Here is a 17,368-nt window from a genome sequence, read left to right as displayed (position 1 = left end):
ATAATAAAACACTTGCAATTACCAGTTATCTGATCATTTTAAGCAGCCTTTCAATTCTGAGATTGCTACCGTTATTCTACTGACGATAATTTAAATCTCATAGAACTGACCAAAATATTCAGAAATCATGCAATTTTTGTAAATGGTTTCGCCTGTCATACTACTGCTAATATTTTTCACGTGATATTTTCGGTATTACCTACAAAGTTACACACATAATTTCTATTAAAAAGTGAGCTATAAAACTTATTTTTAAATCAGTCAGTTTTAGCTACGTGGTGGTAATGAACCCATTATTACATTACTGATATCTAGAATCTTCAGCCAAAGAGTTGAATTAACAAGAATCCAAATGATAAAAAAATGTCTCTCATTTGTAGCGAGATGTGGAATACGATAGTTTTCAGAAGAAAAAAACCTATGATTCTCAGTAAATAAATACGAAACGCTTATAGCACAAAATTTTTGGCACTTTTCGATCTTGCTTAATTCATCTCTTCAGTAATTTGAACAAATGTTCAATAAAAGCAATAGTACAAATCTTTCTGATTATCTTGGTTCAAACTTTAAACGCATTGATACGAAATTGGTAAGTTTAGTTAACACCTGCATTAATTAACTTATGTTATGTTATGAAGTATTATGACACTACAATTATGATGTTTTACTTTTACCTCGATAAATCATAAGATTTATCGTTAACGTCAATACTTATAATTATAGATATTATTATATAATGTATATACAAAGTGTTTCCCAATTAATATAATGCCGTTTTATTCCGTCTGTGTTATTCTTAATACCTTACACTTAAGTTTAAAAACGTTGTCCAGTACGCAGCATCGACCAATCAAACTCAAATTCAAAACACTTTGTAATGCTGAACATAAATCTTAGAATTATTATAAATAAGTACACGCACATCCGTATACATTTCTTTGTATGTAAATTGCATAAAACAAAATGAGAGTCACAACAGGTAAAATTGTACACATTGTGTAATCTCATTTCATAGTAAGAATTTCATGACACAGAACAAGTTTCGAATATGTGTCTGTCTAATGTCTGATATGTTTTAAAATAATAAAATCAGCAATTCTATAACTAATCTTAAAACCAAATATTTACAGTCTATTAACCCATTCAAGAAATTTTTTTATACAACATATAATTAAGTACAAAACATAATATATCAGTTTTGCTCTAGTTATAACTTTATGATTACAGAAGCAAAGAATTTTGATGATGTACGAAAAATCTGATGAAATAATCAACATAAGAAAATACAATTATTAAAAATGGCAAGTCTTGCTGATCGAAATACTGTACAAAATGGTACAGGTACAACCCGTTACCTAACGTACCTAACGTAGTGAAGAAATATTGTTTTTCAAAATATATGACTATATGACACACTGCACATTGAAAAGGGTTTCTTATATAAGCTTGATAATTGGATTGTTGAAAATATGACCAGTCGTTGATATGAAATACATTTTGAGCAAAACTCCATGAAGAAAATGTATAGGTCATGCCCATATTTTAGACTATAATTATGTGATTAAATGTGTCGGTATTAAAAAACTTCGTTGATAGTGTATATGATGTGAAACGACAACTATTAATTCAAACATATCGAGCTATAACGGTAGATACGCTATAGAATAGTGATATAAGGTAATGCGTGAAAATATTAAAATAAATATTTAAAAACAAATATTTATTTCGATAACGTGCTACTTACTGTCTCGACTCCAAGACATAAGTACAGTCACGAAAAAATGTAAGAAACATTTACTTTATTACACTTTTGAACTACTAATACATACATACAAACCATACGTACGTACACACAATGAAACATGCCTTCATACCATACATACCAACGCGATAACAATTCACGTAGTCAGGTTCAATTCTGGTTATTGAATAACAATAACCACTAATAATAAGAGTAAACTAATACAAAAATACGAAAATAACCATTTTTTCATAAAGTGCAACATGCTAATTATATAGAAAAAGCTGTAAAAATTTTGCAGTTTACACTTTTGAAGAGTTTCAACCAAAAAATGGATTATCCTACTGTTTGTCGAAGCTGAAAAAAGTAATGTAACTTTATTACATGCAAGTAAGCAATTATAAAAGTACTCCTGCTCTGGTGCGATTTTTTACATTAATCGTGAATTCATCCATTGTAGTAGTACCTATTATTCTTTTTCTACCATTATGATGTAGGTTTTTGCAGCTCCAGCATTTTTTGTGCCTCATAAAAATGAGAATTTATGCGTTATGAGTCTACCACCTAAATTAGTTGGAAGGAAGAATCAACCAGCACCGTGTATGATCCAAAGTAATGAAAGTATGCCGTTGCTTAAAAATAAACACACGAGTCTTAACTCAAATTGATAGATGGGCTAACTTGTACGTCTTTTTTTTAACATCAGAGTATACAAATCAGTAAACATGTCTGACTATTGCAGTGTCGATGTACAGAAATATTGAATCAATGATGGGTTGTTGGATCTGAAGTATTATATATTCAGACTACATATAATTAATGATCCAATCATAGCTAAACAATGTTGTCCAATGGCTAAATTTCATACCGGAAGGTTGAAACTCATTAACTTTTAGATTTGTGTTTGATGGATCAAGCTCCAAATTTATTTGACTTTTTATGCCTTTAAATTATATCAGTTACATAGTAACATTCTATAATTACTTTCTTTACCTTTGCCGTGCTACGTGTCATCAATTTTTAATAGGATTTGAGTACTTAGTTTGATGCGTAATGATCACAATATTAATACTTTTAATACTGAACAGCATAAGCAATCTTCTTTGATAATTGCCTTCAGATGACACATCTATTTTTTTTTCATCGCCCACCTAAAATCATTGGAAATTTATTGGAAAGTAAACTATACGCAGAGCTAATAACGAATAGCTCGTTACTGTTTTTGCATATTTAAATGACTGTAATGTTATTATGAAAGAGGTAAAGGAAACTGATGAAATATTAATATTTTAAAACAGTATGTCTAAATGGTCACTCTCAAAATCAATAACGTTTAATTCCACAGATGCTTTAATTTACGTGGTACTCAGTGCCTGCGCTAAGTAGCCATTTTTATCATACCTGGTAGGTAAGACAATATTGATAAGCCAGAGGTCTGATTATGATGAAGCTATACAAAAAGATACTTCAGTAGTCAATGAAAGGTACAATGTTTCACAATGTTTCGCAATGTGAAGAGTGCTTCAGATCCGTAGAATGAAAAACCAAATTAAATACTCTCTGAAAACATTTTAAAGGTCGGATCGATTAAAAGATAATAACAGACAAAGATTTTAGTTAATAACGCATTCATTCATCTCATTTCATTCAAGCGATTATGATCCAACTGTATGTGGAGCACTCAGATGATTCATATATATTTTTTTTTAATTGCCTCGCAAAAAATAAACAATGGTCAAGCCGCGAGAGAGACTTATACATTATGGAATGAAGATAAATCTTGAATCATTATATAAAAAAATTACCGGTTTGACTGCCTGAGTTTTTATTCAGAATTTATTTTAAAAATTCGTACTCCTTATTGCCTTTTGAGTTGTATAAAAGTAGGAATCTCTATCAGGACTGTCTGCTACAATTACTTTTTCTTAGCTGCCTTTTCAGCTTTGCGTCGCATCCGTTCTAACTCCTTGCGCTCCTTACGCTCACGTTCGGCTTGCGCTCGCAATTCTTTCAATTTTCGTTTCAGTCGTGCTTTTTCCTCTCCTGCGACACCAAGAGCTTTCAAATCGCGTGATTCGAGTCTTAAGAGACCCCCTCCTGCTATTCCAGCATCAACAAAACGTGGGGCATAACGTTCGAGACCCATTGCTGACAACCATTGGCACACCTACAATGAAGTAATTCACAGAAAGTCATATCATCACCCGCCAATACCAATCAGAATACTTAACTAATATGTATTGTTAAAATAAATTTTTAAAATCATGCAGAAAATAACTTACTTGTTCTTTAGACCAATCAGTGATAGGAGCATTTTGCCAAAAGTGGGATGTTTTTTTATCTCCCAAGCCAAAATCACTGGGATGAGGAGGAAGCCAAACTTCACTTGAATCTAAATTGAAATAAGTTTACTTAAAGTATGAACAACTTTTGTCGTAAATGTTGATCAAATTATTCGTTTCTCAGTACCTGCGCTACCAGTTTTTGATGGACTCGGATCAGCTCCAGGTGGACTAATAGAACCTCCTGACGAAAGACTTGATGGAGATCCACCTGGATGGTGCCAGGGTGCGTTCCCACTACCAATCAAGTTCTGCGGAGGAACTGCTACTTTTTTAACTATAACAGAATGTTTAAAAAATTGTATAACGGACGATTAATTTATATTAATGCTACCGCAATTTTTTAGTATTTCTGACATTTTATGGATTAACAATCTTTAAATTACCTCTTTGACTTGCTTCATTCACAGCCTGTCGAATTTCCTCCACCAAATGATGTGTCACAAGTGTCGGATCACTGGACTGAGGATTATTTAAGTCCGTGAAATCCCCAGAACTTTCTCTTGAAGATGACATATCATTTCCACCTAGCCTGCGCTCTCTTTCAGCTAAGACTTGTTTTAATTGCTCTGCTAATGATGCAGGAGGGCCTGAAAGACCTGTTAAATTTATTCATTTTTAATATGGCACAACAACACAAACCCATCAAACCATTTTATATCAGGAAAACCAACCATTGTTAAACGTATTTCATATCTACATACCTTTCTGTGGAGGGGGCCAGCTTTGTTCAGTCATAGCTCTAACTTGCGAGCTAATTGTACTATGTTGGCGCACAGATGTAGTTGACTCCAAGTGTTGCTTACTTTTTTGTGAACTGATCGATGAGCTGCTCGAATAGGAACTCAAGTTTGAAGGTCGTGACAAATCGTTAGCAGAACGAGTTATTCCGTCATGAGCACTAGTATTCTTTGAAGATAAGTCTTCATCTGTATTATCACCAGACTCATCTAAGCCATAGTCCTGAGGATATGGATACATTGATAAAATTCAATAAACTTTCAAAAGTAAAACCTACACATATAATAAATAATTACTTTTGGAGAAACGGTACTAACTGAGCTGCTATTGCTGAGACCACCAGGTCGTTTGGGAAGTTGACGATTTGCGAGTCCACCTCGACTAGCAAGTTCAGCTTTACTTTTACCTGCTGAATTATCAAGAAGACGATGAGCTGGCACAGCTCGATCGAGTTCTTCTTTGACCGGTAATGGCAAGGGTAGTTTGCGTTCCACAGTAGCTGTTTTGTCTCCATCATCAGGACTGCTAAGATCAGAAACCTCTGTATCTGATAATTGACAACTTGCAGCAGAAGGTGGAGGTGGCATTTGGCGTCTTGTTGGCTGGGGTGTTACAATGCGTGCTGTTGCACCATCGTATGGCAATCGTACTGGAAGTCCGAATCTCCTTTGAGTTTCAGTCAATTCCATTTCTAATGCTATTACCTGTAAACAAGAGTTAGTGCATACATGATAGTGACATACAAGTCGAACAGCAAAGTCATCGGAAATGAAAATTGAAGATAAATTTACACCTACCCTGTCTTTCAGGCATTTCACTAATGAGTTATACTCTGCATCTTTCTCATGTAAAAGCTGTTGATAAAACTCATCTCGTGCAATAACATCAGCTCTGAGTTCTCGGGCAGCCCGTCTTGCCCGTGCATATTTTTGTTGAATAGTTGCATTTTGAGCTGTTGCTTGAGAGAGCATTTCACGGACAGATGCTAAATCTTGACGTGCTATACTCAGAGCACGCTCCGATTCGTGTAATCGCAACCCAGATTCACGTAATTTTGCAGCATATTCTTCGCTCCCTGCTCCAGTATTCTCCAGCTCTACCAACTGATAAAATATTCCGAAGTGAATAATTTTTTCATATTTCCTAAAGTTCATCACTGAAATCCAAGTTATTAACTACAGGCAAAATTACTGAAATAAGAATTTGTATAATTATGTCAATTATTGGTTTGAAATAAGAATGTTTATCCAAGGCTGTGCTTCCTTATCAATTAAATTTCATACATTTTCAACCCTATATATAACCAGGTACAAATCATTCTAGGAAGTACTTCAAATATGTATGAAGACATTTTCTAATTATCAATACTTTACATTATCGAATGTTACCATAAATGACCGTACTGGTTTTTATTAGCATAATTAAGTTTCACACAATGATAAACATGGCTTATATGAAAGGAATTATGATAAAATCAACAACAGAGTATCGGGTCATGCAACAAAACAAGCCACTAAATTGAAATTATCATTTGCAATGATGCTGGTAAATCTACGAACAACTCTAAATGATCTGCAGAATATTCATGAAGAGTTTACCTTGAGCCAATTCATGTACAGAGATCTAAATGGATTATATACCGAGCGAATGTATGAAAATGAACGCGATCTATCATGATAGATGATTCTAGAATGTAATGAAACCTGATTACCTTTGTTTTGAGGTTTTCCACCTCTCCGTCGGCTAAGGCAAGCTTATACTGACTCTGCAAGCATCCAAACACACGCATAACATATAAGCAATACCCCAAATAAATCCACAATAAAGACAACTAAGGAAATTACACATTCCTTCCAATTGATGTCGCGAACATATAAGCTCATTCATATGTGAGCAGTTGCACAAAATGATTCAGGGTAAACCGTTTTGGATAGAATTATGATTTTAAGAACTGTACAAACGAACCGAAAATTTAATTCTAAGTCATTAAGGAACAAACGATACTACAACAGGTTGATGATAAATGATGAAACATTGATTTAAAGTTAATGTAATTGTGATCGTATCTGACCAAACTAGAATTCGTGCATATTAGCCTAGTTACTTCCGAGGACGAAAAAACATTTACACAGGAATATTCCTTGACAGTCCTACCTTTTACAATCAAGTAGTAATAGTGAATGTACTAGAAATATTAAATTGTACAAGAAAAAAAAAACACCAGCTGAACGGCAACTGTTGAAGGATTTGAAATCTCAATAAACATACAATGAATAGTTTACTCAGTTGCTACAATCAACTCTAAATACACGACAATATAATGGAATATGTACATCAATAATGTATGTTATTATGAAATGGTAACACAAGACAGACATAAGCACAATAAACGTAAACATATTATATTCTAATAATACTAAGTGGAGTCAATATATCAACATTATGCATTAAAATAAGTATATATCACGGTTATAGAAAAATCGAAGTAGTTGCGACTAATATCAAGATTGATAAATATAAGGTTTTACTGGGATACATGCCTCCTGTAGGAGAATTCGCAGACTGTCTACATCACTCTGTGTCGTCGTTGTTGGAATAGTAGAAGGCAATGGTAAAGATGAACTAATGATGGGTGACCGACTTCGACTAGCCGGTGACGAATATGCATCAATCGGGCTGGCTGGAGGTTCGCCCTCCGAGCAAGATGACATGGTAGGAGAGCCAGGTATGCCTCCACCCAAACGACTCATCGAGGAGTTTTCTTCACCCATACCAACTCGTTGGCTATCCGGCGAAGTTCCGTCCGAAAAATTTAGTCTTCTGGTATATAAGAAAATATTCATCAATTGAAAGCTGTCCTTACAGCACTCAAATCAGCACATTACAAAACTAATATTTATTATTTCCCTCAGTGCGTCAGCAGGCCTCAGGCACATGCTGAAGCGGCCATATTTTGTCGTCATGATAAATTTGCGAGCAAGGATAAACCATCATTGGGAATTTGTTACATTAGCGGAGGGTTAATTCAGGCGTTTGAAAAGAAATTATCATTTGTTTAAAATTCTTCTTTAGTTAGCAAAGTATTTAAGGACTGTACGTGATATGTTAATATTGAAGTAAAATTAAAGCAAAACATGTGATTTTAACTGCTGAAAAAATTGATGAACATCAGTCTCTCGATGTCAGTGTCAACACAACTCTTAAATTTTTTTGTCCATTAAAACGTTCGGAAATTATCAAAATAACTATGTTTACTAGATCACCATAATAAGATTGTATGATTACAAAAGACATAGTAGATACATGACAAAAGAAGCCATCAACTTATCATTGTTTGAAACTGAGAATATACCTTGTTGCAGATCCATTGGCTTCTTCACGCTCCCGGTCAGCCTGCAAGCTCTGCCGAATGAGCATGGCCACTTCAGAATTACGAGGGTCCCGTTCTCTGCCAATTAGAAAACGTACTAGACCTGAGGTATTGCGCAGAACACTTGCAGCATAAGCTTGGGTCACACCAATCAGAGATTTGCCATCCACCTCAACAATCTGATCATTAACCTGAATACGACCTTCCCGAGCAGCAGCACCCTTTTCGGTAATCGTCTTCACAAAAATACCAAGTTTTTCAAGGCCTGCATCGGCACCAACACCCATTCCAATTATACTCAAGCCAAGTCCCTCTGGCCCTTTCATTAGCTCAACTGGGAAAACCTAAAATTTGTATTAGTTCAATTTTTCACTGAGTCTAAAAACTGAATAGCTTCGAGAAATAGTAAAATTATCATTTGTATGCTTTGTGTGGTTAGACAATTAAGATTACCTCCATTTTTTCAACACGTTTCTCAAGCTCATACTCTGCACTTGCAGCAACAGGGTCAACATCTTCGTTGCGTCGATCGTACTCATTGACCGAGTGTGTCGAGTAAACCCGCATTGGCCCTGTATCAAATGAAACTTTCATATTGGTTTTCTTCGCAGGTATAACTGTCGGAAGTAAATCTTCGTCATCTTCGTCTGAATCAGGAAGACCAGCAACTTCCATCCAAAAGTGACCATCTTCGTAATAATGTACTCCATTTTCGACTAAAATCTACAAGAAATTGTACATCATTGTAGGATTGACGAATACAGTTAGTCAATTATTACACAACATTGCTATGAGTGAAAGTAGTTACGAATAATTAATTATTAAAAGTTTTTTTAAACAACAGTTTAAAAGTTTTAGGATCTTGTTACAAATCAGAAACAGAGAGAAATAACACAATTAATTTGACTTGTCCCAGTGAAATATGCAAGTTTTATGACTGAATATTAATTTATAATTACAATTTTTCCAGGCACAGGTGTATAATCGTCTTGGTGTTCAGTTTCTGTATCATCATTAGTTTCTTGCGTGTCATTCAAGCTGCTGACAGATCCCAGCAATTCGCTCTCACTTCCTGTCACTGAGCCTATTTGGCTTTCGGTCAAGGAGTCTATCGTCAGATCACTTCGTGACCTATTAGACAAACTATGCGTCATTGCATTAATGCATCTGGATTGTTTTGTAAGAAGACATATTAATTTTGAACTTCTAAATCATTTATCTGATGTTCACGTACGTATTATGTCAAAATAACTGATCAATAGATGATGAAGTTTAGATTCTAAATAGCTGCATACGAATACCCTAACACTGCACTGTATAATAAATATCCAAAGTCTGCTTGTAGCACATGCAAAATGAGATTTGATAAGCCATTTGTTTTACTATATTTTTCGACCAGAACAGACCAGAACCAAGTCGGACAATTCTTAACTCATTGATAGACAAGTAAACTAATATGCGTACACAAAGTAATAAAGTACACTCATTGTCATATGCTTACTAGGCGATTAATTGTCATAACGTTGTGATTCATAGGCCATCAAATATCAATTACAACAAATTGTACACATACTTAGTACATGATAATAACAATAATGACATTCGTATAAACAGATACAAGTACTAATGATTATTAATAATAATATTTAAATGTGAAACCTGCAACTTTTTTAATGTAAAATTCCCAAGAAACTGTAAAGCCAAAGAGAAGGTATTTATAGACATTCAAGTCTAGCAGTCTTTAGATAGGATTCATCTCAAGTTACTTTGCAGTGTCCATAACTTTAGGGACCCGTGTGAATTATACCAAATATTATAGGTCGAAATTCAAGTCTTAATATTACAATAATTATCATATGCTACTGACTTACCTGTAATCGTGAGTGGTACTGTTAACTAGGCTGGAATCAGGAGCAGAAAGAACATCGGAAAGCCAGTCTGGGGTGTTGTCTTGTTCCTCTCTATCTTTTTCGTTGTCTCTGTCTACCTCCCTATCTTTATCACCAGGTGTTGCAGTAGTTGTTGTAGGTGACAACAGTCTGGCTATTTCTTGAGCTTCCTCGTCCGATAGCAAAGCCGATCCTTGTCTGATTAATTATTTTTACCATTCATTCTTCAGCTCATAACAACAAATGTAGCAAATAAAAATCATCTTGAATCAATTACTTTATTTACTCACCTAATTTTCTTTTCCAATATGCTGTAGATCCACGACAGGTATTGACAGGTACAAGCCCAATTGAATACACAAGCATATTAAAATACCGCAAAATGAAATAGCGCATCTGAGAATCGCATAATTTTACACCTTTTGTCATGTCTTTTCATTTCATTAAATATTTGGAGAGTAACGATGCAACCTTCTCTGACATTAGACTGCTTTAAACCATATAAGCAAAGTACAATTATATGTTTCTCAAATACATTGTGAGTACAGCCAGCTCTAGAAATCGGATTTGAAATTGCTTGTCACCTTTCCGAGTTTGAGAAAGTGTAACATGCTTTTGTTATTCACGAAGTATATTAGTCATTGCAAATGTGTTGATAGTTTTTAATAAGAAATGCGTATGAGAAGAATATATTGCAAAGGAAAATATAGAATTGTTGTAAATTTATACAGAATATTGAAAATTAGTATGTCATAGATAATACAGGTTGTCCAATCAATAAATTTCATAAGACAAAATATGCACATACTTCATTCTATATCTATACGAGAAAAATGCAGATATTTTTTGTTTCAAGTAAAACAACGAATTGCTTAGACTACTTAAGCTTAAAGCTTAAGCTTAAAAACTACAAGACCGTTTATACATCACATCCCCAATTTTTAAGCGATCTATCTACATCTAACATGCAATCTGCAATTTCCTGGAATTCACTTTTTCTTCAATCAACCAAAATAATTCTAATGTGACAATATTTTATCAAATCAATTTCAACTGCTAAATTCAGAGCTTGTATCATTCTAGCACAATCATAATGGATAAACATAAAACTATATTCTTAACTATGTATGTATGAAACTATTAATTTATTATGGGGCAGACCTATACAATAAAGTATTGAGTACAACATTTGTGTTCTAAACTATAAATTTACCAATTTTTGTCCCCTTGCGCAAGATTAATATGAAAAAATCAACGATCCTGTATTATCTCAATAACAAACAAAACCCAAAATATCAAAAATTAAACTCACCGAGAGCTCAGGAGATTTTCAGCTTCGTCTGCAGTCATTGTGTCTGGAGTTACTGGAGTTGTTTGACTAGCTCGGGGTCTGATTGATGTTGCATCTTGGCCGTTCATATTCTGCTTCGCATGGGGTGAAAGACTTTCCATATTTGTTATGGTTTTAGCATCACTGGAGTCGCTGTCCTCTTGCAAACTACTTTCAGATACTTTATCATCACTGGCTGATTTACTTTCATGCGAACTTGAGACATGTTCCTCCTGGTAGTTGTCAGTTGATTCAACAACTTGGGATTTCAATAAAAATTTACTTGAAGTCATATGTTGCAACTTTGTAGCAGCAATTTGATCAGCCTTTAATTTCTCTTGCTCCCATGTTGTTTGTGATTGCCCAAGTCCATCGACTTTTGACGTATTCGAAGTCTTATTTGCGCCTTCCAAATTAGAATTTTTCGCAGCATGTATATCGGATCTCATCTTAGAGGTATTGGTAGTAGTAGTAGTGGTAGTAGTAGTATTAGCTGTAGTAGTGATAGAAATTGTTTCGTTTTCGTTAAAACTATCCTTAGTAGCAGAATTAATGAAGTCTGTCATTGATTTTGTGCCATTTGAATAATTCTTATCTTGATTGGTAGAAGCCTTCAGAGATTGATTTGTACTCGTCACGGATTTTTCCAAATTAACCGTTTTATGCTGCATAGACTTTGGATCTGTGACACTATTAGTTGCGTCAGATATTTCCTTGTTGTCAGTCAGTGCTTCCTGCTTGGAAAAGTTTAATTGATCATTTGTAGCATATAATGGTATTTCCGGTTTCGGAATTTGAGATAGGCTATCGATTAAATTTGGCGACTTTAATATAGCAGATTGCAACGAAGAACTCTGATTAGCTGCTGTTTCTTGAAATTTATAAAGCGTGTCTTGTTGTGGCGCTCCTCCTTTTCCTTGTTCGATATTCTGCGCTTTCGATTGATGACCTTGTTTACTTTGTATCGTAGACTCAGAGATTTGTGCATGCTGTAATCTTTTTGCATATGGTGACGGAATTGGTATATCTTTGTGTTCCAATGGAGGGTATTCTTGATCTGAACTAACAACCGAAGGTGGGCGTTGTCCCAAACCAGCGGCAGGCAAGTCCACTCGAAGATGAGACCTTCGAATAACTGTCGCTGTATCTGTTTCACTAAATGGTTTCTCTGGGCTGAATTCATGATCTACTGTTTTCTCCGTGTATATAGTTGGTTTATGCGAATCCTCTATTTCTAGGTCATAGCTGTTACGTCCTGAAATGAAAGAGAAGTGTAACAATATAAATAGATAGGAGCTTTGTGGTAATATGGATAATACATGCAACGTATACCAGACTTTGTGTTAAGATATTGAATGCTCAATAGAATGCCAAATATAGAGAAATAAATTATCCGGTAAGTTATAGGCATTGACATGACTTTTAGAATGGGCACTCATGAAAAAATTTTGAGTAACTGATTTAAACATTGTTCTGTTTAAAAATCCATGGGATAGTGACCTAACACAAGGAAAACAATTTTCATACCTCGGCAATCGATACAAAGTAAACGGAGACACATAGCACTAGTTGTTCAGATTTTAATTAAATACACTAACTCTGGAAAACTTTTTATCTCTCCGGATGATTTGAAGGAAAGTTTTGATGGTCTAAACTAGTTCTAAGTATTTGGTTGCAAAAAAGTGTGCCGTCTAGACGGATCGGCAATGTAACCTTGTATTTTATCATGTGTGGGTGTATGTGGCCAGAATGCCAAACGTCCCACCAAAAATATATTTAAACACAGACTAAACAACAAATACACAACACCACAGTGAATTAAAATTCAATTTTGATATATTGAAACGGTCAATTTTAATTTTTTAGATTTACGTTTCATTGATAATATATATATTTATCCATTTGTCAATAACAATATGTATTATCCTCGTTTAAGAGTTATATTCTTCTACAAATATTAGCGTGCCAATCATGCATGAAAAACCATTTTGAAGGGTTGACTCTTTGTGCTGAACTTGTTGCAAACACTATTGGCTTTTATATTATTTTAAGTACGAATATTAGTTGGGCAAACATTGTTTACACCAATTGGTCTAATTCAAAATGTGCTTTTAGTAACTTTATATCTCGTTTACTCATTATAACGTAGAAAGGTACAAGTGCACAGTCTCTGAACAGAGTTCATACTGACTTCTATAAATAATTCAGTCGAGTCTGGTGGGAGAAGAGAGAGACATGCCTTTTACTTTTACTTTTTAACGTTTTGGCAGACTGCCATTTAGCATAACCCAGCCTGTATTTAAGAACCCAAGCCTCCTCAGGAAATATGTAAAATATTTTTAGATCTGTGTATTTTTATTAAAGTGCTCCGTGGGTGTCATTCATAATATTGTTGCTCAGTCGTACTGTCTATAGAGCTCCAAGTTTGAAGATTATTTGATATAATCAATGCTTAGAAAGTGTTAGTCATAAATCAGCTGATTATTCAATAATCAAACACCACTGGCAACAACTGCAAAGCTGAAATGTGAAATTTATTTGCAACAAAACAGTTAGTTTCAACAAATCCTCATATGCAGTTATAGTACAGCCATCATACGTTTCAATTGAGGATACGTTTTTCTCTGCCAGATAATGAACAAATACAATTGTGTTATTAGCTCCAGACACATGAAGTTTGATAATGTTAAAAGAATACTCCTCCCATACATTGCATAAAAGGTAATAAGCATAAACCTGATGATATTTCAAACATTAATAGTGTTAACATATAATATATCTATGTTAATTTTCATGCATGCCCACAACCACTTTTTTTCACTCTCAGAACTTGCATTTCGACTAACCTTTTTGATTCTTTTCTAGCACCTCCTTATCAGCTTTTTCTTCTTTACTGTCTTTTGAAGGAGAACTGGGCGAACTCATGCCCGATGAAGTACTGTCTGTGCAAGCTGAAGGTGGTCGAAGCTCGATATCAGGTGACTTTGATATGTCTACCGTTTTAGATCTATTGATTTCTTCCTTTTGTTTCACTGTATCAACGCTTGGTTTTGCCCAGTTTGGTCTTGAATCTGACCGATGTTTTTCTGCATACTTCACACTTTCATTCAAAGTTTCTTTCGACGTTTGTGAATTCAGATCAGCATTTTTTAAAATTTCCTCATTTTTGGCAAGCCATTGATTTTTCCATTCTGATGTCTTAGGAGGAGATCTTAATGGACAGTTTGGATAATTAGAATAATCCGGAGTAGGCAATTGATCAAAACCTGAGCTGTCAGTTAAAACATAATTTGTATTTTGTTGCATTTTCCCTGGACCTAAATTAGATTTGACGCTGGACTGGTTCTCAAAACTTTCGGAAACTGTACCACTTTTAAAAGTGTTATGTTTATTATCCAAATGTCCAAGAATTTTTGATACTTCAACGTTTTCAACTTTTAAGGGCATCGAATTTTTTTGGACAACTCTGCCCGATACATTCTTCTGCACTACAGCATATTCAGGTAAGGAGGTTTCTTGATCTTTTTGCATACTTGCAAGGCTTGAGACCTTTGAAGCTTGTACAATTGGACCCTTCTGTACAACTGCATAGTCAGGAGTGTTTGAAAACACATCAAAATTTTTATTTACCGTTGCATACTCTGGACTTTTAGGACTAGAAAGAAATTCAGGAGTAGTAGGACTAATGGCAGCTACACTAGCAGGTCGTTCTTTTCTGGAGATTCCTGAACAAATGCTATTTGTAGACGAAATTCTGGCTGGAGGGGGTGGCGGAGGCGGAGACATATTTGGTGATGGTCTCGTAGAACAAAAACTAGCCGATCTGGTCGCAAGATTATTAGTGACATCTGTTGTTCCCCTCGAATCTTTATCATGAGCTGGCAAGCCAGGAGAGTATACTGAGGTGGCATTTTCGCCAGTAGACCTGTTTAAACTTTGATTTAAAGTAGTTTGAACTATTGATCTATTCGGATCAGAATTATATCTGCTTGGCCGCGTTTTAGAGAAATGGCTGGTCCAGTTTTTTTGCTTCTCAATTAACTCTTTAGAATTCAATCTTCTCTCTGGTTTTTCTGGCTTCTCCGGTCTCTCATCCATTCGATTTTCTTTTCCATAATTCTTCTCAAATTTATCAGGTCTTCCAAAACCTGGTCTAGGTCTTAATCTATCTACGACTGCTTCAGGGCCATGACTATGCCCATTCTCAAAATGACGCTCTGCATTCAAAGCAGGTACACTTGCACTCCAATTACTTAAATGATCTCTTGTACCTGTTGGCGATGGTGACCTAGGTCTGGGCGACCGAGCAGGAGATGTACAACCGGAACCAGAATTAGCCGAACTTGAACGTGAGCGAAGTCCGTGTAAATTTGTTGGTTTCATTACTCGATCCACTCTGATATAGAAAAGAGAAACAATCAATTGATTGATGAGGATAATAACAAAAAGTATACGCAATCTTGGCATTGAATTGAATATAAATTTTTATAATTTAAATAGCAACACTGATAAAAAAATAACAATCATGAAGATGTTATACTCACGGACGATGCGGCTTGTTTTCCTCTCCAAGTTTCTCAAATAAAGCCCTTGCATTGTTAAATCGAGCAACGTGACTCTCTGTTCGTACAACGGTTACTTGCGTAGGAGAATCTTTCAACGGTGCTGGAGGATCTTTCATGGGATCCGATAAAACAACATTTGTTCTGTGACTAAGGTTTTCTAGTTGTGGTTTTGACTGGAATATATTTGCAATTGCCGACACTTTTGAGCCTCCATGGCGTTTCTTGTCATCAACTGCAGCCATCTTTATTCCGTTAAATGATTCTGGAAGAACAAGAAAAAATAATTCAGTAACAAAGAAGGAAATGTAAAATTAATTGAATAAATGTAACTTGCACTGTAAAATTGCCTGATGAAAAAATGGTGTGGCATATAAATTTTCTCTAGAATCCTACTTCAAAAAATCTAATAAAATAATGAACATCCACTTGTCTTGTGATAGTGAAAAGTGTTCCTAAAGGCCAAAATGCACCAACTTAACATGAAATAAACATAAAACCACAAGGAATAGGCTACCACTGTGATAAGACTTGGAGATAAACTGATAAGTAAAATCATATATCAATTGTACGTTGTATCATTGGAGCGTCATGAATCACGATCTTTATTGTATCTATCTATTACAGCTCCAAGTACTTGAAAATACTATTAAGATAATAGTATTAATTATAGTATTTTATTGGTAACATTTTTCATGAAAACATCAGAAAACAAAATCAGAACCAAATCTCTCCCACAGAAAATAAAAATGAAAAATACAAACCTCTTGTATGTATTTTTATGAACTGATCCGTAATCGTAGCAGAAAGAGATACAACTATTGTGTAAATGGTATACTAATTACTACTTGACATGAGTTATTAAACGCTTATCAATCTTACCTCTTTCTTCTCTAAAAACTCATCAATTACCTATGAAAATCTCGAAGTATCTTAAAGCATACTATGCTTCAGCCCATGTTCATTTGTTGATGTTTGTTGAAGTTTTGGCTCTTCTATCACCTGCATAATAAGTGAGTGCCAATTATTTGATCGACTGATTAACCACGGTCAATTATTAGATATAGCCAGATCATTTTTTACCAATTAAAATTCATATTAAATATTTTTTTTTATTCATTTATTTATTGATAATAAACAAGAAATCCCTTAGTTCATGAAGAATACTAAAGAAAAGTTTTAACCAATAATAAGTAATAGATGCCGTAACCTGGCTGGTAAATATTAAAACATACTGTTTGAAATTAAAACCTATGTCCAACTTGTGGTTATGGGATTGTAAGTTATACTTTCCACAATGTTTTGTTTCCAAGGTGAGTATCAAATGGAAATATTAACTGAAATGATATCATCTAATATTGTCACATGTGTAAAACATGTCTCATAAAACTGG

The 17,368-nt window shown here is 34.6% G+C and overlaps 1 protein-coding gene and 1 long non-coding RNA gene across 8 annotated transcripts; one reads left to right on the top strand and one right to left on the bottom strand.

Moving 5' to 3' along the window:
* Nucleotide 1: 1 nt before the first annotated feature.
* Nucleotides 2-16,220, bottom strand: LOC124301889 (neurabin-1). 6 transcript variants are annotated; one of them, XM_046757446.1, is made up of 17 exons: nt 15,958-16,220; nt 14,260-15,809; nt 11,396-12,668; nt 10,374-10,394; nt 10,066-10,281; nt 9,154-9,337; nt 8,648-8,917; nt 8,177-8,538; nt 7,365-7,644; nt 6,536-6,589; nt 5,622-5,927; nt 5,142-5,528; nt 4,788-5,046; nt 4,470-4,682; nt 4,211-4,360; nt 4,024-4,133; nt 2-3,908 (listed from the first exon to the last, which is right to left on the bottom strand). In XM_046757446.1, exons 1-17 carry the CDS (start codon nt 16,218-16,220, stop codon nt 3,657-3,659), a joined length of 6,150 nt encoding a protein of 2,049 aa, XP_046613402.1. In that variant the 3' UTR covers nt 2-3,656. The 6 variants fall into 6 exon arrangements, with proteins under 6 accessions (XP_046613402.1, XP_046613410.1, XP_046613418.1 ...); XM_046757454.1 differs by having other exon boundaries at nt 7,365-7,641; XM_046757462.1 differs by having other exon boundaries at nt 9,154-9,325.
* Nucleotides 13,641-15,809, top strand: LOC124302154 (uncharacterized). 2 transcript variants are annotated; one of them, XR_006907642.1, is made up of 3 exons: nt 13,641-14,134; nt 14,279-14,391; nt 15,706-15,809. It is a non-coding gene; the product is annotated as an uncharacterized LOC124302154 (long non-coding RNA). The 2 variants fall into 2 exon arrangements; XR_006907643.1 differs by lacking the exon at nt 15,706-15,809 and adding an exon at nt 14,740-14,878.
* Nucleotides 16,221-17,368: the final 1,148 nt, after the last annotated feature.

This window comes from Neodiprion virginianus, chromosome 1 (assembly GCF_021901495.1).
Source record: "Neodiprion virginianus isolate iyNeoVirg1 chromosome 1, iyNeoVirg1.1, whole genome shotgun sequence".
Classification (NCBI taxonomy): domain Eukaryota; kingdom Metazoa; phylum Arthropoda; class Insecta; order Hymenoptera; family Diprionidae; genus Neodiprion; species Neodiprion virginianus.
This window is presented reverse-complemented; position numbering and strand designations above follow the sequence as displayed.